Source organism: Hydra vulgaris, chromosome 05, assembly GCF_038396675.1.
Source record: "Hydra vulgaris chromosome 05, alternate assembly HydraT2T_AEP".
Classification (NCBI taxonomy): Eukaryota; Metazoa; Cnidaria; class Hydrozoa; order Anthoathecata; family Hydridae; genus Hydra; species Hydra vulgaris.
In genome coordinates this window covers 36,710,731-36,734,415 of record NC_088924.1, presented here as the reverse complement: position 1 = coordinate 36,734,415, position 23,685 = coordinate 36,710,731, and the positions used below count along the sequence as shown (strand labels likewise).

The following is a 23,685-nucleotide window of genomic DNA, read 5'->3' as shown; positions in this document are numbered from 1 at the left end:
AAGCTGTATTTCGCTATCAATATTTCGTGACGAATCCTTTGTTGTCAATCACAGCCTTGCATCTTCAAGGTATATATTCGATCAGGTGATCAATGAAACTTTGTGGAATCGCTGCCTAGGCCTTTTGAATTTGTTCAAACAGTTGATCCTTATTACGAACACCTTCACGATTAATTCTGCGGTTGACGATCTCCCACAGGTTCTCAATAGGGTTTAGATCCGGAGATTGAGGCGGCCAATCCATCACCGATAGGTGGTTGTCTTGAAACCACTGCTTGACTACTTTTGCAGTGTGTTTCTGATCGTTGTCTTGCTGAAAAACCCATTTTATTGGCATATTTAATTCAGCATGAGGTAACATAACATCTTTCAGGATATTTTTATACATGAAACGGTCCATTATTCCATCGTTTCGATGTATTGAACCTAGACCGTTAGCAGAAAAGCACCCCCAGACCATTACATTGCCTCCACCATGCTTTACGGTCGTATGGCAGTAACGTAAATCGAGGCGTTTTCCGGCCGGTCGACGTACACGGCAAATGCCATCGCTCCCAATGATGTTGAACTTCGATTCATCACTGAACAGGACAGTTCGCCATTTCTACACATTCCAGTCATAATGAGATGTAGCAAACAGGAGTCTTTCTTTTTGGTTTTTTAGTGAAATCAGCGGTTTCTTTGCAGGGCGTCGAGAAAACTATCCGGCTTCAACAGCACGTCGTCTGATTGTTCGGTCCGATACAGGTAGCTCTAATTGCTTTTGTATCTCGACTGATGATATCCAGGGATCCTTCTTGACGGATCTGACGATCATAGAATCCTCTGTAGAAGTGGTGGAACGCGGTCTCCAACCTTTGTTATCTGCTGCCAACTTCCGCGTAGAACGATATTTGGAACATAGTCTTGATACGGTCCATTTTTTCACGCGATATTTATTACAAATACTTTTTTGTGACATTCCATTTACGTAATCGCCAATAATTTTCTTTCTTAGCTCCAATCCAAGACTGTCGGGAGCCCTTTTTGCACTTGAAGTCATAAAAATAATAAAAATAAATAATCACGCTTCTCAAGGCTTACCGTGTTACATTTACCTTGTGATGATACAATAATGCTCTGTGGAACACAACGTCTTGGTTGGATGTGGACTGTATTGATGTAATGAAACACTTGTTATATTTCACTTCTTGTATTGATGTTCTTCAATAAAACACTTTGATAAAACTCACTTCGATAAACTGTCTTGATAATTCTGACTGATTGACTTCCATATACTGACTGAATTACATGTCGATTTACATGTCTTTTGTTTAGTAAAATGAACCTGTGTGAACCTGTTCTGGAAGATTCTAGATGCTTCTTTTTGATGCTTCTGGAAGCTTCTGGATGCTTCTGAATGTTTCTGGATATTTCTGGATGCTACTGGATGCTTCCAGATGCTTCTTCTGGAAACTTCTGGTAGCTTCTGTATGCTTCTGGAAACTTCTGGATACTTCCTTTAATTATGAAAAAACTTCCGTGACGTTGACACGGACCAGACTTAAGAAAATGTAACAAACCAAAAAAGTTGCACTTGTTTTGTCCGCTGCAAAATGACACTTGTCAACGAAATTCTGCCTGTGTGCTGTTACCTGTCAGCTGATTGCTCACGTCATGGCATGGTATGACTCTAGACTCCTGAACTGTTTGCTGTGGTAGTATAGTTCGTTTTGTTTTTAAGACATATAAAATTAGGAACACTTTTTAGCATTGTTTGATGTTGGTTGCAAATGTTTTGTCCAATACTGTATATATATATATATATATATATATATATATATATATATATAAATATATATATATATAAATATATATATATATATATATATAGAGAGAGAGAGAGAGAGAGAGAGAGAGAGAGAGAGAGAGAGAGAGAGAGTGAGAGAGAGAGAGGGAGAGAGCGAGAGAGAGAGAGAGAGAGAGATAGAGAAAGAAATTTTAAAGTTTTTAATTTGAAATATTTATAATTTACCAATTCTATATCAATTCTCTAATATCTATTCTTATATCCTTATCAATCTTTCATCCTTTAGCCCTCACCACCCCGAAAACCAGGTGCTGAACCTACCCTATCTAAATTAAATCCTTCATATTGACTACTAAATTAAACTAATATAAAATCAAGGTGATCTGATAAAGTGTTTATAAAAATCAATTAAAGAAATAAATTTCCATTCAAAACCAGATAAAAAGAGTTGGCTTGCAAAACTGGATAAAGCTTTTTTTAATTTTTTAATTAAAATAAAATAAAAATAGAATAATTTTCAAATTTTTGCCTAAAACATTCCTTTTATTATATCTTCTGTTAAGCATTTCATTTTTCTATTTTAAGCCATAGTTGTTAGTCCTTGGATTGACCTGGCCTAAAGGCCAAAAAATAAGGCCTTGGTCTTAGTCTTGGCTTTGAAACTATTGGACTTGGCCTTGGTCTCGGCTTTGAAAATTTTAGTCTTGGCCTTGATTGTATTGGCCTTGACCTTAAAAAAAGTTCTGCGCATAACCTTGGTCTACTTTTACAAAATATGGTTTTATTGTCACAGCATTTGCTACTTACAGTTTTGTTAATAATTGGCCTTAACGTATGGCAAAAATTAAAATGTTTGGTTTTGAAAATGTTTGCGTAGGCCTTAAACTTGAAACTCTTAATCTTGACCTTGACCTTAAAACTCTTGGTCTTGGCCTTGTCCTTGGTCTTGTTACTTTTAGTCATAGCCTTGACCTTGCTACTTTTGGCCTTGTTAACAACTCTGCAAGTGGTAATCTCGGAATTAAAAAATTGAATTACCTTGTTTTGCAAATCCGCTCCTCATATAAACTCACTAAAACTGAATATTTCTTTTTTAAAAAGTTTTTTTATATTATTTTTTTATATTATATGTATTTTTTGCTTTTTGTTATTTTATAAATATTTACATTACTATTATTAACTACTTTTAACTATTATTACTAATATTAATATTGTCATTATTGTTATAGTAATTATTATTGTTATTATTAGTGTATTGTTTTTATAACAATTATTGTTTTTATTACTGTCATTATTGTTGTTGTTTTATTACTATTGTTATATTATTATAGTATAACTTTTTATAATTACTACTGTTAATGATATCTATATTATATTTATTGTCGTTATTATCAATGTTTTTATTATTATTGGACTTGACAGTTGTTTACTTTCCCTTTCCCCAAAACATGCTAGGTGATGCAAAAGAAATATAAACTTGTACCCCAATCTTACGCGCATCTTTTGATACCAAGATACAAGCAATAGATAAGAAGTGACCAATTTATAACAATTTAAATAAATAAAAACTAAATTTTGACCACTGTTTTTGACAAACTCATGTAATAAAAATTTGCTACTAAAAACGTCATAGTTTTGTAAATTGAAAAACATATATTTTCAAAACTAATTTGAAAATAGAAAATGCTTAACAACAAATATTTACAAAATGAATTTTTCAAGTTTGCTTTCAAGTCTGGTCGGTACTAAACTTAAAAAACCGAGTTGAAAACTTGTTTTTCAAGTACAAATTTAATTCAAGTTTGCTTCTTGCATTACACTTTAGTCAGACTTCAGATTTGAAGTATAACTAAAAATTTTTACTTCGCTCCTCACATTCGGAAATGAATTTTGCTCTCTCAAGTTGGTTTTCAATATTAACTTGAAAAACGCCAGTTTTTAATGATGGCTTGTGTTTTAGTTCGCTATTTGCATAGTTTTAAGCAAAATTCCATATTTGAAGTATGATTTCAAATTTCAAGTCGGCTTCTTGCACTCTACCCGTAGTTTTTTTTTCAAATAACATCACTAAAGACACTTAGTCTGGGTTCAACTAATATAGGTCTGGGTTTAACTAACAGAGGTTAGTTGAACCCAGACTAAGTGTCATTAGTGATTATAGATATTTTGGTAAAACTGTTATCATTGTTATTATCAACGTATTCAAAACTCTCTCTAGTAGCTCATACTCAATTCACACAATATTCAAACTTTTATTGCGACTCATTTTCATTTTATTTGTAAAGTAATATATAAAGAAATATGATATACCACGAGTTTCGTGGTATATCATATTTCTTAATAATATATCTTTTTATGATATCAGATATGATCAAAATGATAAATGCGATTATGTCAATCAATAATCTTCATAAAAAATTAAATGTAAACAGTTTTTTCTTCTTTTTTTGTGAGGTTATTATTGTGCTCGCAGAAGTCTTTACAATCTTATCACCGAGCACCGCGGAAGAGCATTTTACTAGGATGTGCACGCCTACTTAATGACCAATATCGTTTATTGAGTCAGAGCAGGCGTCGAGTCTTTTCGCTTTAATATCTATCTAATGTCTATCTATCTAATGTCGCTTATATAGCAAGAATGTAAAATTAAAATAATAACGGAAATAATAACAAAGGAGTTTATAAATTAATGTAAGGACAAGCCTTAAAAAAAGCAAACTCTCAAACATTTATATATACTCTAGAACTTTTAAAGTTATATAGAATTAAGATAATAGTAATTTCAAAACTTTTAAACTTTATTTTCAGAAACTTACAAGTAAATACAACGAAATAGTTCTTTTTATATTTTGACAAACATTTTATTTTAAAACACTATATATATAATTTTTAATTTTTTTTATGACCAACCAGAGACACTTGTAACTGAAACCAAAGCTACACAAGGTTCTCGAAGACGGGTTTAGTAAAATGCCAAAACTTCGTATTTGGCCTTCTCAAGGGTTTAGTTTTGCAACTAAACCAAAGCCCAGAAGCGCCCACTTAAGCGTTTATTACTTTTCAACGCTTAAAGATTTCCAGTTGTAGAAGCACACAACAAAAATGTGACAACGCTGTGAACTCCTATCAACTGCCACAGCTAGACTTCATGCCATAACTACATCTTAAAAGCTTTCACACCAGACTAAGGGGAAGTTAGAAGCCATACGTCAAACAGAAGCTACCACTTGATATCAGCATTTGCCCGAAAAGCAATAAAAATAGTGTTTTAAACACTGTTACCAATTTTTTTATGTTAAAGTAAAATTTTATTTTTTTTACTTATTAAAAAAACGGCAAAATAATTAAACTAGAATTAGTTGTGGTTTTTTATTCTTTGAAAATTTACCATTAATTTAAAAATATCTTTGCTATACAGAATAACCAAGAAAGGATCATTTCTTAGATACTTTTAATGAATAATCTTATTTTATCTACAACTTTATCAATGTACTGTTGTATACGGAGTTTTAGTCTTTATCTACACCCCATACCATATCGGTAAACCTTATATAGGCTAACAAAGGATAATATCTCAACGTACTCTAAAAAAATCCAGAAATAAGGTAAAGAAATTTTTAATATAAATAGCTAGTGTGTAGCCATTAGCATGGTGAATGTGTATTTAATATTAAATGGTGTAGTATTAATCTCAAGTAAAGTTGCATGAGAGGATATTTTATAGTACAACATAAATACGAGAGGACACCTCTCAGCATTTATGTTGTACTATAAGATGTAAATGCGAAAGGACACCAGAACAGGCTGCAGGAGCAGATTCACCATTTTTTAGAGTTTGAGATAGCAAACATCCAGACATGGAGCAAATCCAAACACTTATGTCTAATATGTCTAACTAAGTCTTATAAGAATAATTTGCAAAAGGTAGGACCAAATAAATTCTGTAATCCTCTCAAAAGCATATGGTCATAATTTTTGGCAAATCATTTTTATTTGAAATAAGTATAAAAATATAGACGTTTGGGGTTTGCTCCATGACTAAAAGTTAGCTATCTCAAGGACCTGGTATCTCCAAAAAAGTATTTGTGCTTATTAACTCAAAAGCAAAGAATGTAAAAAATACTATAAAGACTATAGCTACATTTGAATCTTGGAAATTTTTCACGATTAACGTCTCATCTTTGTCAAGAGTGTCAAGAGAATCTAATTCAAACTAAATTAACAAAAAGTTACTTTATATTTATATGAAAATCTCAACATCCTCTCAAACTTGCAGTCATTTTTGTAAGTGGATTTTGTAGTAGTTGTGTGATTATAATAATAGATAATGGTTGTATCACACTATCCCACAGCATTTTTTTGATTTAATAATCAGGAAATATTATTATATACAGGTATTTTTTTTTAATATAACGGTAATCTTAAAATGTTAAGAATGACTTTGACAAAATAGATTCACCATTCTTTTTTTTTTAAATTAATTAATATAATTTTTTTTTTTTTTTTTTTTTTTGCATATGTAAAAACAAAGAAATATTACTTGAGTTTCAAAAAAAAATTAAAAAAACATAAAAACATTTTTTTGTCCTATATATATCAATTCAATAGATAAATTCTGATACAAAATTAAAAAAGAAATTCTTCTTCTTTATGTAAAACAAAAGATAAAAAAAAAACAAAATGAACATTTAATAAAGACATGTGCTTTATAAATATAGCAAGCTTATAAATGTCTTAATAAATATTTAAATTGATATTATATTTAGATCATTACTGAAATACTTTTAATGTTACATACAGGAAAAAAGATATACAGCTAAATATACGCACAAATAAAATTATTATTTCTAAAAATAGTTACTCGAAATGCATAAAATACAAATTAAATTGAGTTATATATAGTATGTAGTATAATATATATATATTATTATACATACCAAAAATATATTAGATTTTTCCAAAAGTTATTTAAAACACAGACTCTAAAAATTGAGCAACCATTTTATTTAAAATAGCACACAAATGTTTCTAAAAATAGCTTTAAAAATAATATTTTTGTATATAAGGTGGAGGATTATTCAAGATAACTTTAACCTTAACAATTATCAAAACTTGAAGCTGAAGGGAACAATTTGTGCAAAATAGTTAAAAAATTATACAAGGTATGAATATTGAATATTGGATATAAAAGTATTTAACAAACTACTGCGATTTAACTTTTATATAATACTATATTTCATAGCATTGCAGCATTATTTAAATTAAGTTGAACTTTGATAAAATATAATTGAAATTTAAAAACTGCAAAGAGCTTGACTAAATGCCTTTTTAACTTTTTTTATGTACCTGCTAATTAAAAGCCGTGGCGCTGTGGTTAAACTGGCAGCACCTGTGAAATGATATTTTGTGGTGCTCTTTAATAAGACCACTAAGTCTTTTTTAAAATCTACGCCACATTTAGCCAGAACTACTTTGTATTTTTATTACTTTTTGTAAATGTACAAAATTTGGGAAATATTACTTATAAGGAAATTGAGAACTGATAAACTTACTTTTTAGATATTGACAGAATACTGATTTGTTAAAAATGTGCACTAAAGACAAGAAAAATTCCGACAAAATTACATTACCTGATTTTGATCCAGTCATTTGTCAAAGTTATCCTGATGAAGAAGAACCGACCGGAGACGATGAAGAAATTACTATCTAACAACTAAAATATTTACTTAATTTATTTATAATATTTATATTGTCCATAACATCATTCTAAAAAATAAATTATTGAATAAAATTGAAAAAAGTTTATTTTATTTAGTGTCATGCTTATCGATATGGTTTCCCCATATAAAAATTTCCTTGTGGTCTAATTTAATCATTAGTTATTTAGTTAAGCAGTTTATCTAATTCATGTTGTTACTTTTAAGAATACATTTTTTCGTATTAGTTTAAAACGAGATAAAAAATTTTAAACATTTACAAGAACACATGGTTTGCATAAACTCATTAAAAAATATAAATATAAAAAATGCAAATATTTTTATGCTTTCTTTTTTTTTTTTTTAATCAAAATTTAGAATTATTAAAACTATTTCTTAGTGTTTTTCCAACCCAAATAACGTAAACCTCAAATTTATTAACTTACTTACTAAATGAAGACCTTAGCCCTGAATGTACTGAAATGAACCTACATACTAAGTGAAAACCTTAGGGGTAGTCTATAAATTACTTCAGGCTCTAAAGACGACCCTTAGTCATAAATGTACTAAAGTCAGATTTCGTCGGAACTCAAACAAATTCATGTTTCTTTTCAATAAAGTTAAGCCTCTGCATAAATTGTTACTCTTTAAAATGTACCTATCTCTTCTTTTTTTTTTTAAATACAGAATATAAGAATTGTAAAGTTTTAAAGCATATTAGACCACTATTTCGGTAAGAAAATTTTATAATTTTCTATTTTTGTAATAATTAATAAATAATGTATACTTATGTAATTAATAAATAATGTATATAATTTTTTATATAATTGCATAATAAAAACAACTAAAATAAAATATACTCAACATACATTTCAATGCGTTTGGTCTTAGTACTTAGACGCACAGCTCATTTTGAATTTTTTACATACTTTGAGATTATTAAAAATAAACGCACGTTTAATATTATTGTAAAAGCGTTATAGAACAATTAATTGTTAAATAATTCTTTTGAGTTTACGAATAAATTCGACTTTGTTGTTTTTGGCTGATTCGTTTCTTTATACGTATGTTAGTTTTGAATGATAACACTTAACTTTAGTTAGTGATTAATAGTGATTGAAATCTTTATTAAGACTCACAGAAAGAACAAAAATTTTGGACTTTCATTAAGAAAAACTGAGGGTATATATGAAGTTTTATTCTCTCTGTGAGTTTTTTAAAAATGAATTTAATAATCATTATTAATTAAACAAAAAATTGCCAAAATACATAATAAACCAATATTAATCACTGATTTCTTCATGAAATCCTCAAAATTATATATTTATTTATATTATATAATTATATAATATAAATAAATATATAATTTTGTATATAAAACATTTTAAGTCTAAGTATATTTTATTTTAGTTGTTTTTATTATGCAATTATATAAAAAATTATATACATTATTTATTAATTACATAAGTATACATTATTTATTAATAATATGTTCAAATATATCACATCAAATTATAAATGTGGTTTAAAGAACCTCCATTTTACTGCTTAAATTACTTAAAAGCACGAGCATGGACTCAGCGATTTTATATTTTCGAAAGCTAAGGATTTTATTATGACGCATTTGTTTAATACAAATACCCTTATATCGGTTGAGAACAATGAAATCAGCACCTTCCAACCGATAATACACCCTTTAAAATTCCGATAATTTCATGCGCGCCCATATTTTAATAGCACCTCAAAAAAGTAAATACACATAAAAATTTAGATAGTAACCTTAAAAGAAACAATTGCTAACAAAAAACTTTTTGTTTTTTCATAAAAAATATATTGATTTAACTTTATATAATTTTTAATTTAAACATTTTAAGTCTAAAACTTATACTGTTTATTTTTTAGTTTTATGGAATATTTGTGAATATGAAATAAATAAATTTAAAAATGAAGTAACGGATCCAGAGGTTGGGGATGGATGAGGTATGCTCCCACCACCACTACCACCACCAAAATCTGAAAGTCCTAAATTATCTTAGAAATTGAGGACTTTTTTTTTTCAGAAGACAAAAATGTGGTACAAAATACAAAAATGTTTCAACATCCCCCTTATCCCCCACCCCCTTTCCACCAAAAACTTTTTTTTATATTTGAAGCAGTCAAATAAAGTACAGCTAATAATAATTGATAACCAAAAGTTATTTAGTGATTTCAACATTTTTTTCCGACTCTTATAAGAGTCCAATAAAAAATATAAAAAATTATTTAAAAAGTAATCACTTAAAATTTTAGACTCTTTTAAGAGTCCAATAAAAAATATAAAAAATTATTAAAATAAGTAATCTATGACTAGAAACCGAATACTTTAGCTAGTACTTGACATGGTCTTTTAATGATTTAGTTGGTCGAGTATTTGATATTTTTTAACGAAACTATATTTTATCGTTTAATATATATATATATATTAAACGATAAAATATAATATATATATGTGTGTGTGTGTGTGTGTGTGTGTGTATATGCGCGTGTGTGTGTGTGTGTGTATATATTTTAGTTTTGAGATGACGTTTTTTTGTTGATAATAAGTAAAAAAAAATTTAATACGCTTGCTGTTGGAGGAAAAATTAATAAACGTCCTCTCCCGTGTATAAAACACCTAAGAGGAATGAAAGCGAGCTTAAAATAATAAAAAAGTTTGATTTTTTTTAATGTTTTGAAATTATACGAGACGGTCTTGGTTTTGTATGTAAATGTAGAGGCGAAATGGGTCTTCAAAAAAAACTCCTTTGTTCAAAAGAAGGATGGGGAGGGGTGGCAAAACAGTGGTTTTGTGCGTACTCACTTTATGGAAGTCTTCTACTATAATATATTATACTTATAGTTTATATTATAACTGTACATTATACAGTTTTTTGTAGGGAAGGGAGGTGAAGCTTCTTGATGTCCACCCTGTGTGTGACACCAATCTAAAACAGACAAACTAGATAGCAGATGAACTAATGCATTTCTAACAAAAATTATATGTTGTATATTTAACAAACAATATTTTTATACATAAATTGTATACATTATGTATACAAATATTTAATCAAATCATAAATGGATTTATCAAGTGCTCTTGAAACAATTTTAAACCTTTTTTTTTAAACAAAGTTTTTAAATTTTAAAAAATATTTTTTAGCGAAATAAAAAAAAAAATTTATACTACTTTATGTTTATTATGTGAAAATTAGATATTCACTATGCAAAAAACTTTTAAAACCGCCCAAATTTTTTTTTTCCATTATAGTATTTGTGTATTATGTAAAAGAATACTTTAACATAATTTAATCACTATTTTGGAGCCACTTCAAATCCCTTGAACATTTAACAGGCCCCTAATGATATTTAAAAAGTTTTGAAAAGTATGTCTTGTTAGATCTCATATAATCAAAAATATCATTTTAAAAAATAAAAAACTTGAAAGAAACTAAAAACAACATTGTAGAACTCTTTTTTCATTTTTAGTTAAAAAAAAATGTCATTTTCTTAGAAGTAAAAGCTGTTTTTTATTAATATTAGAGACCTGTTCAGGCCCGTAGGAACAAAAAATTTGTTTTGGGGGGAAGGGGGGGACGGAGCAGTACTACCCCAAAATAGTTTTAAGGACCATTTTTATTTTATTTTATTCATTTTTTCAGTCAATTTCTTCAAAATTCTTTATTTAAAAAATTATTGGGGGGAAAGGGGCAAATGCTTCTGTTGCCCCCTCCCCTCCCTCTTCCCCCCCTCCCCCGGTTGCTACGGGCCTGCTATTGACTGAGACATTTTAGGCCTTTGAGGGGGCTCTATAATAGTTACTAAAACTTAGTAAAAAAAATTTTACATTGTACACAAACACTAAAAAGGTAAAAAAAAATTCGATTTGAGTGATTTTGGATTTTTTTTTTGCATGGTGGGCACCCCTCGCTGTTATTTTGGGGTGGGTGCTGCTTTTTTTTTCTTCGGAAGACTGAGATATATACACTTTTTTAATTTTTTGATGTTGTACTGGGATTTGCTATGGGAATTTTGCGTGTCGGTTTATTAATACAAGTGCGTAGAAGTTTAATACTTTCAAAGTAAGGAATTCGACGAAGGTTTTCCTTTCTAAACTTGCCAATAATTTGTACTCTTTATGTGGCCAGTCTGATATCGCCATGTTTAAAAGAATACTATCTATTAAACATTTTACTACATCTCACAAAATGTTGTTTTTCTGGATAAGAAAGTATGAAGATTTTGATTCAGGATGATTGGACATGAGAAAGCAGTAGTTTGATTGTGTACATACCATTTGAGGTTGTGTTTGAATAAAATAGGCAGGTGATTTAGATAAGTTTGACAATAGTTCTTTTAAATTTTCTCCTCTAACATTTTTTTTCAAGTAACAAGTTTGATGCTACCAAGACGTCAGGACCTATGCCATATGAGTCATCCACAGTTTTTTTCAAAGTGGTGACCATGACAGAAACTTTTAAAACTTTCAAATTTCTTTTTATCATATATACGTCTAACAATGCTGGAAGTCAACAATAAATCAAATAATTTAAAACGAATTTAAAAGGATCAGTGTTCTGAATGTCAATATTAATTTTTGTAATTTTTCCTCTAAATGTTGTTGAATACTATTGTTTTCATCATTTGCAGATATAACCTTTTTTAGAATTGAACCTTTTTTACTCCAACAATGCCATTTTTGAAGTTGTTCAGAACATGAATACGATACTATTTTTTCCTAAATCTTATGAAAGTGTTTTATAAATAACAATAATGCAAGAACATGGCAACACTCACATCAACTGGACATTCACAATAGGATTTCTGTGAAATGTTATTTTTAAATAACATTACAGCAGGACGAATTTGTTTTCAGCGATATCTTTTTATACGTCCTCTGACAAAAAAGGTATTAGGTGAACTAAAATTCATTAATGCTTTAGCACTCACAATTTTTTGCTCGTCAAAATAGAATATCCTTTTTGTTGTTGTCGTAAACTGTCTTCTCTTTTATTAAAAGCATACTTTTTAAATATAGATGGAGTTATAGAAAGGTACAACGAATCATCATTATTTCAAGGAGCAAATAAAAGTGGGATGTTTGAAGGATTCAAGAAGGTTACGAATATAAAACGTCTTTCTATTTTTCTTTTTAGTTATTGAGTGGAAGGATAGAATTTCAATTTTTTTATTCTGATACGTAACTCATGTAAAGTGCCACTTGTTGGTAAACCATAGTCAGGTAGCCATTTTATAAAATCGTTTTTTTTTATTTGAAGTATCATCCGTTGTTTTTTATTAAAAAAAGATAGAGTTTATATAATAAATTGTTCTAACGGTTTGATTCATTTATCTCCAATAAAGAAATCTCATACGCCATCGCATCGAAATCTCATACGCCAAAACCATCCCGTATGAAAGTCTCTAATTATAAATGAATTATAAAATGCGTTTGAATTACTGAATTTTACTCTGAATTATAAAAAGGCTGAATTATAAAAAAATTATAAAATATCCTACTGAATTATAAAAAGGCGTTTCGTTAAGTATTCTTTTGTTTGCAAATCCGCAAACAAAAAAATATTTATATAAATAATACAAAATAATAATAAATGAACTCAAAGCAAAAATAAAAAAAATAAAAACGAAAAAACTTTCAAAATTATATTATATATATATATATATATATAAAACTTTCAAAATTATATATATATATATATATATATATATATATATATATATATATATATATATATATATATATATATATATATATATATATATATATATATATATATATACATCAGTTTTCAATTATTACGATTAAGAATTCCGAATGAAGAAATATAATGAAAAATTAAAAATTTTAAGAAAAATTATTAGTTTTATATAATAAAAAAATATTAAAATAAAAGATAGGAACTTTTTAAAGTATCGAATTTTTTAAATCATTGCAAATAAAATGAAAATATACAATATTTTAAAGACCAATAATTAAATATAGCTCAAAAGTTTTGATTAATTAAAAATTTTTCTTTGAGCTTTGATTCAAAAATACTTATGTTTGCAAGTGTTTTGATGTTTTTTCTAATTTCTATACTCCATAATTGGGGGCCGCTAGCTGTAATAGAAAACTTAGTGACTTCAAAGTGAGTTTTAGCTTGAATATAGTTATTGTTTAGTAAGATCTTTGTGCTATATTTTTTTAAATGGCGTTTTAAAAATATTTGGCATCGTACCGTTATTAATAAGAATTAAATGATGATATATATTTATTTGGTAAACATTTAAAAATTTTAGATTAATAAATAGTAGTTGTAAATGAGAGAGACGGTCTGCGTTGAATGTTATTCTTATGGTAAGTTTTTGTTTGTTGAATAGTTTGTATAGTTTTTTTTTTATTGGTGCTGCACCAACCAATGTTAGCATAATTGAGATAATGAATAAAAGAGAAGTAGATAAATTTTGAGCAAATTTGATTTAGGTAAAGTTTTACCTTATAAAGTATGCCAATATTTTTAGAAATTTTATTTTCAATTAACTTTATGTGATTTATCCATGTGACATTTTTGTCAAGAAGAACACCTAGAAACTTCATTGAGTGTTCTCTTTTTATAAATTGATTCCCAATGTTAGCATTTGGGAGCTTTAGAGTGGTTTAGTCTCTCTGATAAAGGCGATGAAAAAAATATACTTATTTTTGGTAACGTTTAATGGCAAATTATTTGTATTAAACCATTCTGTTACTTTTAACAGTTCTTTGTTGACTGTTTTAAATAAAGCTTTTATATTTCTATGGAAATAAAATAAATCAGTATCGTCAGTAAACAAAGCAGAGTCTAAAATAAGTAGTTAATGTGTATTAAAAACAAAAGCGGTCCTAAAATGGATCCTTGAGGAACACAAGTGATTATCTTATTATCAATTGACCACCATCATAAGAAACATACTGGTTTCTATTAGACGAGTATTTTTTAAACCAAACTATATTTGCATTCTTAATTCTGTAATTTACAAGTTTTTTTAATAAAATATGGTGGTCAACTGTGTCAAAGGCTTTGCTAAGGTCTTTAAAAATACCTAATGTATAATCTTTTTTATCAAAGGCTTGATATATATTATGAACAAGTTTAAGAATAGCATGATCAGTTGAATAATTTTTAAACCTAAACTGTTTGTCCAAGATCATCTGTATTTTTCTTATACTCTAATAACATCTGTCCAATATCATCTGAAAATTCAACGGCCCCTAACAACATCTTTAGAAAGATGTAACTACATCCGATAATTTTTTCTCCTAGTCCTATAACATCTGGAAGAGTTTTCTCCAGATGTAGAAACATCTGAAAACATTTCTATATGTAACTGCATCAGGTTAAAATAACGCATTATTAGTTAATATTTTTGACCAAATGTAATTACATCTGAAAAAAATGTCTAACTACATCTGGTTAAAATAATAAATTTTTAGTTATTTTTTTTTTCAGATGTAGTTACATTTGAAAAAATTTCTGCGTAACTACATTTGGTTAAAATAATGCATTATTAGTTAGTTTATATTTCCAGATGTAATTATATCTGAAAAAAGTCCTATATGTAACTACATCTGGTTAAAATAATCCATTATTAGTTAATTTATCTTAAAAATAACTTCATCTTAAAATCAACATATGTAGTTGCACTGATGTTATTACACTTTGATAATTTAAAAGATGTAACTATATCAATAAAATCGGCAGATGTAGTTGCACAGATGTTATTACACTTTGAAAATTTAAAAGATGTAGCTACATCTGTAATACTTACTCAATTTTTGCACAGATGTTATTAGACACCAATGAAATTTCAGATGTTGTTGGACAGATGTTACTAGGTATAAATGAAATTTCAGATGTTGTTGGGCAGATGTTATCATACCTCATCAAAATTACATATGTTGTTGGACAAATGTTATTAGACATAACAAAAACTGAATTGTTACCCTGACCCGAAGAATCACCCGATTTAAAAACTACTAGGAAATTTGAAAATGAATATTTAAAATCCCTGAACCTTTTATGATCATCGAATTAAAGCAAAAAAAAACTATTTTACATATATCTAGCCAATCACCATGTAACATAGTTTAATAAAAATTCTAATATGTCAAGACATTTCAATAATTAAAAGTAATAATTGAAGTATTTTTTCTGCGAAATACATATTTTTTCATGTTTTCTGGCAAAAGTCTGTTTCTTTCATTTAAAAGAACTTCTCCAGGAGTTAAATACAACCTTTTAACTTCGGCAGATGTTGGTGGAGGTCTAAGGAATCTCTTTGCTACTTTTGCCAAACCAAACTTTGCTTTTAATGTTGTTTTCTAATATAAATCTATAAAACTTTTTTTTTTTGTTATTTAGGTGCCCCAAGAAGACCTATAGGTCTTGTCACTGAGCACCGCGGAAATGCATTTAACCAGGAAGTTCACGCCTCCTTCATTACCGTGACGCAAAAATATGTCCCAAGCTCGTTTTGAGCCTGGATCTCCTGCTTAAAAGCCAAGCGCTCTAACCACTGCGCCACGGTCACACAAGAAACTTTCGACCTTCTTTAAAGTTTGAATAAATTTTTGAGAGTTGTAGGACTGCGAGTAGTTGTATTGCTTTTTCAGTTAAGAGATTTTTTTAGAGTAAACTACTTCTTAAATGTGATGAAAGTCCGCTAAGTGATTGAAGTTTTGGATTGTGCGATCCACAAGATATTTTTAAATTGCAAGTTCCGTATTTGAAATCACTAACTGTCACTGTCAAATGATTCCATAAACTAGTTTTTTATCGATTATTTTCCATTGTAAAATTTAGTACTGAGAAACTTTTGATGAAACTATTGGTTTGGGTTGCTTTACTTAAATGTTAATTCATTTTAAGAATGATTTAAGAATTGTAACTTAAAACTATTATGTAACGCGATTTCAATTAAATTTTTACAATTGTTATAATTAAAAATTGTTGTTTCTTTTTTGATGATTTTAATATTCCGGAAGTTATCCATGGATTCAAGTACATTTTATATTTAATAACTTTTGTTATCTCTGGAAATGCATTATCGTATTATGAAATATTTGAAGAAAAGTGTTATAGGCTTTGTTAGTGCTTTTTATTTGTAATATATTTTCCCAGTTTTCAGAAGATCAGAAGACTGTTTAAAAAGTTCAATAGAAACGTCATTAACGATTTGCTTAGTTATATTCACTTTTTGCGAGTTTAGATTACATTTTCGAGTTGCAATAAAAGTTAGAAAATATTCCGATACATCGGATATAAATATTCCAGTTTTAACTTTTGTGTCTGTAAATTTGTTTCTTATAACTTGACCAATTGAGGTTGCACTATTTTTGGTGATTCTATTTGGTTTATTTATGTTTGGAATAAATCCATTTTGAAATACTAAATTAAGAAAATTTCTGACGCCTTTATTTGAGTCATATTATAAAACATATAAATTCAAATTGCCCACAAGGTAAACACATAAACTTGTTTTTTTAAATTAAACTTTTTATGCGTTTATCAAATAGTTTTATATTACCTGAATGCGGTCTGTATAAAACATGCAAAACTACGTTTTGGTAGTTTTACTAAATGAATTGATGTATACAAAAACGTTCTAAGTCATAAAAACTATTTTTTCGGGGAAAGAGAAAAAACTTATTAAACCCAAAATTATTACTTTAATAAATTCAAAAAAAATTCTGGGTGCTTTTTGACATCTTTAAATATTAGATTTGTTAAAATATATATCAAAATTTGTGATATATATATGTGTTATACATAGTTAAAGTTGTCTGACTTAGAACCTTTTTGTTTACATTTGTTAAGGATAATAACAAAAAGCTTGTCTTTTATATATTTATTCATTTTTTGTACAAAAAAATATTAAAAATCAAAGTTCAAACTATTACACATGTTAAATCACACAATGTATAAAAGGACCGATTACAAAGCCTTTGTCAGATACCTCACTGGATATCGTGTTCCTCTTCCCCGCCAATCATCTCGTCGGTTGTTGGCCAGCTCATGAGTTCATCATAAAAACCACTGAACTCATCCGGAACATATTGCATTAGCTTCCTAATATCCTGCAGTTTCACTCTTTTTATTGGAACATTACCCAATGGGTAGCACACATTTTGCGGAAACTCGACGATGCGATCGACGACTTGGGACATCTTGTAAGTTTGGACCATCAGCCCATCAATGAGTGGCCTACAGACAATTAAATGGAACAATATGGAACGTGTTGGATTAGTTTTGTCTAAGACGTTTTTATGAAAACATGTTGCATGGTATGTAATAAAAAAGTTGTTAAAAGGCTAATTGAGTATCGAAATTGCAATACAAATCTCACCTGCAATCAGTTCCAACAGTAATAGCAGGTACAGTTCTTCCTATGTAGTCAATGTACTCTTTACCATTCACTCTAGCTTCTTTAACAACATTCCTTTTCCACTTAGCCTCATTTTTAACCTTTCTTCCACTGCTAGTATTAGGTTCTTCATCCATTATAAGTCTTTTTCATTAAAACAACGAGATGAATTGTAATAATTACAATTCATAACGCAATTCAATTATTAAATTGCGTGGGAGAAACCCTGTATGGCGGATTTGACTGACGTAGTTTCCTTGTGGAAATATAAGTATAGTCTAAACGGTTTTTTTATGAGCATATTTGAGGTGTTTTTTAAAGTATAAGTTGAACGAGGAATTTTTATAGAGGCAGTTTTTTTAATGAATAAAAAAGATCAGAAATCGAAACATTGTGTTCACTGCGAGAAAACTACATGAATAATAAAATAAGCCCAAATAACCTCAAACTCGTAACCAAAACAAAACAAAAATTGGATTAAAAACATCTGAAAGCTACCAGCAGAACACAGCTGGTTTTCTCAGTGCTGCAAACAAAAACCTTCTAAGTCACTGACCTAGAACCTTTTAGTTTACAGACAATATTTCAGCTCTCTATTTAACGTGTACGGAGAGGTCTGATTTAGAATATTTCAATTGTCAATGACTCACAATCATTACTTGCTCTACAGTAATCACTTCGCGGTTTATGAATTAATGAGTTGCGAATAAAGATACATACTCCTCCACATGGTTTTTCAGAGTTTCTAAATTGATGAACTACTTTAAAATTTTTTTAACTGAAAATTTGAATTGTTTTCAATTTCAATATTGTGACACCATGTTTCTGTGTGGCAAATAACTTTAAACTCCGTTTTTGTGCTGAGTAAAAAAAGTTTTAAATTTCTCAACATTATTTTGAATGCTTCTAATATTTAAATGTAGGATAGAGCTTGCATCTATATCGATTTCAGGATTTGAAGTATTTAAGTTGTAATATGATGGACTTATGTTTTTATTTTCATTGCTGTTATTATAAAACTTAATATCTGGATCTGAATGACTCTCTATAAGTATATTTCTGTTTCCTTGGAAAGCATTAAATTGTGATTTTTGAAAAAAAACTTATAGTTTTGTCCATTATAATTAATAAAGTGTAAATGCCAAAAAACATAAATAATTGAAGTAATTAAATTTTAGCGTTCTGATTTTTTTTAATTCTTTTACTATTATATTGTCATAAATAACAATCGAGTACATACCGTTGTTCCTGTTAACTTTCATTTCTTCAAGTAACTTTTTCCATATCACCATTGTATCGAAGGAAAATCCTTGTTTGTGTAAATATCCGTTCCTTCGAGTTTGTGTGTGTTTTTTAATATTTAAATCTTATCTTTATAATAACTGTACTTTTTGAATTTATCTTTCCTGTTCTGTGTGCCCGTTCAATAGTAACTCCTTTTATGTTGAGATTGTTTTCAAATATTTTAATGACATTTAACTCCGTTTCCATCCAGCTTTCCGATTCGTTCTCTTTAACTCCATCAAGTCGTAGATTATTTCTTCTTTGCCTGTCTTTCTGATTGTCTAATTTTATTTTTTTCTGTTTGACCGATTTCTATTTTATTGTGAATCTTTTCCTCAAGGTCTAGGTCTTTCTTTTCTTAAATATCTTGGGAAAAATAAGGACTCTCTTCAATATCTTTTTAAACACAATAATATTTTTTAATCGTTCGTTGACATTATCAAGTTCTACTTTCCTTGATGTTTTTAATAAACAGAGTTTTATGCAATTTATTTATTGATAATATTTCTGCATTCAATTCTGTCATTAGATGATTTTAAGGCTCCGCTGATAAGTTTAAGAATGTCATTTTGCTGTTCTTAAAACATTTCTTTAAATATTTCTCGAACAATAGTAATTGGAATTTCTTTATCGACATTAATGCAAGATTCCGTTGATAACTTTTTCGATTTATTCATTATATAAAATAAACCTTTTTAATCCAGCAAAAAAAAAAAAGTAATAATAACAACAAAATAAGAAGCGAAAAAATTTTTTATATATTTATTATAAATTATATATATTTTTTTCTTTACTAAGCAAAACGCGTCCGTTCACCATGCATGAAAAAAAAGACTTCAGAAACTTTTTTTGAAAAACATTTCCTGCGGCAAGTTTTTTACCAATAGTGGTCTCCAGACATGAATAATATTTAAGTGAAGCCATATAAAACTTTCTATACATGGTTGAAAAGAGGTTGAAAAAAACCCTCAACGTTCTTGCTTATTTATAAAAAAAGATATAGGTGAATAAAGTTTATGAAAGTTACGCATTTTTTGTCAAACATCAAGTATTTTTCGTTGAGCTGTGAAATTGCTAACACTTAACATGAAAGACAAGACAAATAGTCTCCGGACAAAACATGTATATTTTTGCTTGATTAAATGAGAAACGGTTGCCCCCAACAGTAAAGAACCTTATCTTGTTTAATGGTTTATTTGGCAGACAGAAAAAAAATACATTAAGAAGATTTTTTTAAGCAAGATATTGTCGAGTAAACACAACTATGAAATATGCAGAGCTCAATGCGAGAGTAAGTAAATTTTCTGTCAAGATGATCAATGCCACAGATATCCTCTCTTTTAAGTTATGATGGCCAAAAAACATTAAAAAATGGTAGTTTTATAAAACCTCTGGACAAGGCATCTTGATAAATAAAAGAACTCCCTTATGTATATCTAAATTTTTCCAGCTTTACTAAAATACGACTATTGTGGGAAATAAAAACAAGGGAATGGATAATGGATGAAAAATTTGAAAAATGTGTTACTGAGTACGATGATTTTTGTAGTGATATTTACAAGTTGATACCGAATCTACCAAAGGAGATGGTATTAACTGCCTTACGGGTGTTGAAGATTAGAGTTGATACATTATATATTTTGATTCATTCTTTACTACTTTCTTGTTACCATTTTTACACATGCAGTGGTGGATTGTGGCTTTTTTGGGCCCTAGGCTGATTGAGTTTTTGGGGCTCTACCCTGGCATCCCAGAAGTTAAGTTTTCCAAATATCAGATATAGCCTGATGTTCTTGTGAATAAATGAAACATTAGACTTAAAAATCAAATTTTATTAAAACCAAAAATATAACATTTACATAAAGACATTATTGTAATTATAAGTAATTATAACAACAACAAATTCAAAAGAAATTGCTCTCTTCTGCACTGAATTCTGAGCTGATACATATTTGCAAATTGTTTCATCATAAGAAATGGATCTTATGATATTATATTCAATTGGCAGAATTACGAGGCTATTTAGCCTTTCATCTGTCATTTTTGACCTATATTTCTTTTTCATAAAAGCCATTTTTGAAAAAGACCGTTCAAATTTGCAGCCCGTTATAGGTAATGCTAGATAAATTTTAGGAACTCGATAAAGATTTGGAAATATATCAACAAGATTTTTTTCAAAAACTAGTTTCAACATTTTGGAAGCAGTGATTGCAATCATTTTGTTTAAAGCATGCCATATCTAAATAATGTTGAAATTGACTGCATTCACTAAAAGGTTCTTCTCCGATATCATTCTAATATATTGACATAACGGACTCCTTTGATTCAATTTTAATAACTGAACCTCTTTTGCCCAGGTTCATCAAAAGTTGAAATTTATCTTCAATATCCGTATATATAACACTACTTTTTTCAAGTTCAGCCCCCAATTTATCCAACAAAACATTAAATACTTCTATACAAAACTTATTTCCTCCAGTAAAAATATCTCTTCTTTTTTCTCCATCCGAATATATATTTGTTCTTACTCTATTATGTAAATCTTTTATATAAACCTTTTGCTTCTAATGAACAGTCTGCTTTTTAAGAACTTTCATCAAATATATATTTAAAGGCATCAAGTATTTTTTGATAGCTGCATGAACTGACTCATAATGAGAAGACCATCTAGTACAGCTTTTTTAGTGAAGTTTCAGTGATGCTCTTTCACTCAAAATTTTCCAACGGTGTGGGGATCCAGGGAAATAGGTAAAAATTATTTAAATAATTCCGAAATATTCTGTTATTTCTTTTACAACGTACAGTACCTCTATTCCAACCAAATTTAAAGAATGCGCAGCACAAGGGGCAAAATCTGCCATTGCATTTATTCTTTTTATTCGTACTTGTATGCCTGTATGTTTTCCACACATATTTGATGCGTTATTTGTATAATTGCTCACGGATGTTTTCAATAGGAAGATCTGCATCATTTAAAAACTGAATCACTTTTGTATATAGTGTCTCGTTGGGGTGATTTTCGATCTGTAGAAAGGTTGTGAATCGTTCCAATGTTTTTTCGTTATAACAGGATATTAATATTATTGCCAGCTGATCTGTCTGAGCAATGACTTGCGTCGAATCTACAATAAGGGTATAACATTTTGTACTGACATCGTTTATCTGCTCAATAATTCGTTTTAAAACATTTTTTTCCATGAGTTGCGCTATCTCTTCATATACAGTTTTGGATAAGTAAGTGGTAGATTTCATCGAAATCATTTCCATGAGATCCATAAAATTTCCATTGTGTGGAGAGCCCCACTTTATTTCATAACCACTTAGTGGCAAAGCTCTCAGATAGAAGTTTTATTGCTGCTACTAAAAGTGACTGTCAACAGAGCTTAAACTTCGTCAACAATTTAAATGATAATTATCAACACCAGTGCGTGTCCATACTGAGGATGGAAAACAAACAAGCATACAAGATCTTGTAATAGCGGATAAAGATGAAAGAGTTATAGATATGGAAATAGGGCTGCCACTAGGATCAATCAATAAAACACACAATGTCGTTCAATGGAGATTCATTACAAACAGCACTATTATAAACGATATCTATTACAACAAATCGTAAGCCTACAGGAAAGGTGATTATACAAGAATGAATACAGCACTAATACATAATAGAGCTTATAGACTGGGAAAAGGAGTTTGACGAGTGTTTGCTGATTTTCCTGCAAATCATCCACGTTTATCGGCTGAAGTATTAGACGAATAATACGTTTTAAAAAGACACAGCGGAGTCGCCTAAGAGCATCAAGTCATAAAAATATTAAGTTATTAAATGAGTACAAAAAGATCTAAAATAATGTAAAAAAAGCGAGTACGAAAAAACATCTGTTGACAAGATTAAGACAGATCCTCGGATACTCTATTTACATGCGAAAAGACACACAAAGTTGAAATACATATTGCAGTCATTGAGAGACAATATAGGTGCAACTATCTATAAAAAGTAATCAACTTTCAATAGTTTACATGAAAATTTTCAATCTGTATTCGTGACTGAAGAAGATGCAGCGCTTCAGAATTTGATAAAATAATAAATGAAGACATTGAATAGGAGTGGAGGAGTGCATTAAAATCAAAAAACGTGAAAAAAAAAACTAAAAGAATTGGGAGAAAATAAAGCTTTGGGCAACGATATGGTAAGTTCGAATGTACTAAAGCAATGTGCGTCAATACTCTCGAAATCTCTAGCAATCATATTCAGCCTTAAAATTGAATTAGGCACAATACCAAATAGTTGGAGTGAAGCAATCATTTTCCCTTTGTTCAGTAAGGGCAACCCATATGTGGCGTTCAACTACAGACTAGTGTCTTTTACGTTAGTTCTAAGCAAAACTTTGGAAGGATTTATTTGTGTAGCAATCACTGACCATTTACAGCTGCATGATTCTTTATCGCGACACAGCATAGTTTTGTAAAGAAGAGGGCTTGTATAACCAACTTATTGAA

General features: G+C 29.0%; 1 protein-coding gene and 1 long non-coding RNA gene across 3 annotated transcripts in view; both read right to left on the bottom strand.

Moving 5' to 3' along the window:
• Nucleotides 1-19,736, bottom strand: part of LOC136080824 (uncharacterized) — a 28,514-nt gene extending 8,778 nt beyond the window's left edge. Inside the window, exons 1-2 of one of the 2 annotated variants that reach the window (XR_010638674.1) lie at nt 19,142-19,736; nt 7,420-7,502 (exon numbers count right to left, since the gene is read on the bottom strand). This is a non-coding gene — a long non-coding RNA (uncharacterized LOC136080824). Of the gene's footprint in view, nt 1-7,419; nt 7,503-8,354; nt 8,463-19,141 lie in introns of those variants that run through there. The other variant, XR_010638673.1, reaches the window with a different exon arrangement.
• On the bottom strand, nt 17,376-19,142 carry LOC136080823 (uncharacterized). Its single transcript, XM_065798065.1, has 2 exons — nt 17,884-19,142; nt 17,376-17,741 (listed from the first exon to the last, which is right to left on the bottom strand). The coding sequence occupies exons 1-2, from the start codon at nt 18,036-18,038 to the stop codon at nt 17,495-17,497; spliced, it is 402 nt and encodes a 133-aa protein (XP_065654137.1). The 5' UTR covers nt 18,039-19,142; the 3' UTR covers nt 17,376-17,494.
• Nucleotides 19,737-23,685: the final 3,949 nt, after the last annotated feature.

What these genes read in the sequence shown, in the direction of transcription:
- LOC136080823 (XM_065798065.1), bottom strand. Translation starts at nt 18,038, where the DNA reads ATGGATGAAGAACCTAATACTAGCAGTGGAAGAAAGGTTAAAAATGAG. An exon ending in ACTGTTGGAACTGATTGCAG is followed by an intron (nt 17,742 to 17,883) that starts GTGAGATTTGTA and finishes AATTGTCTGTAG; the next exon opens with GCCACTCATTGATGGGCTGA.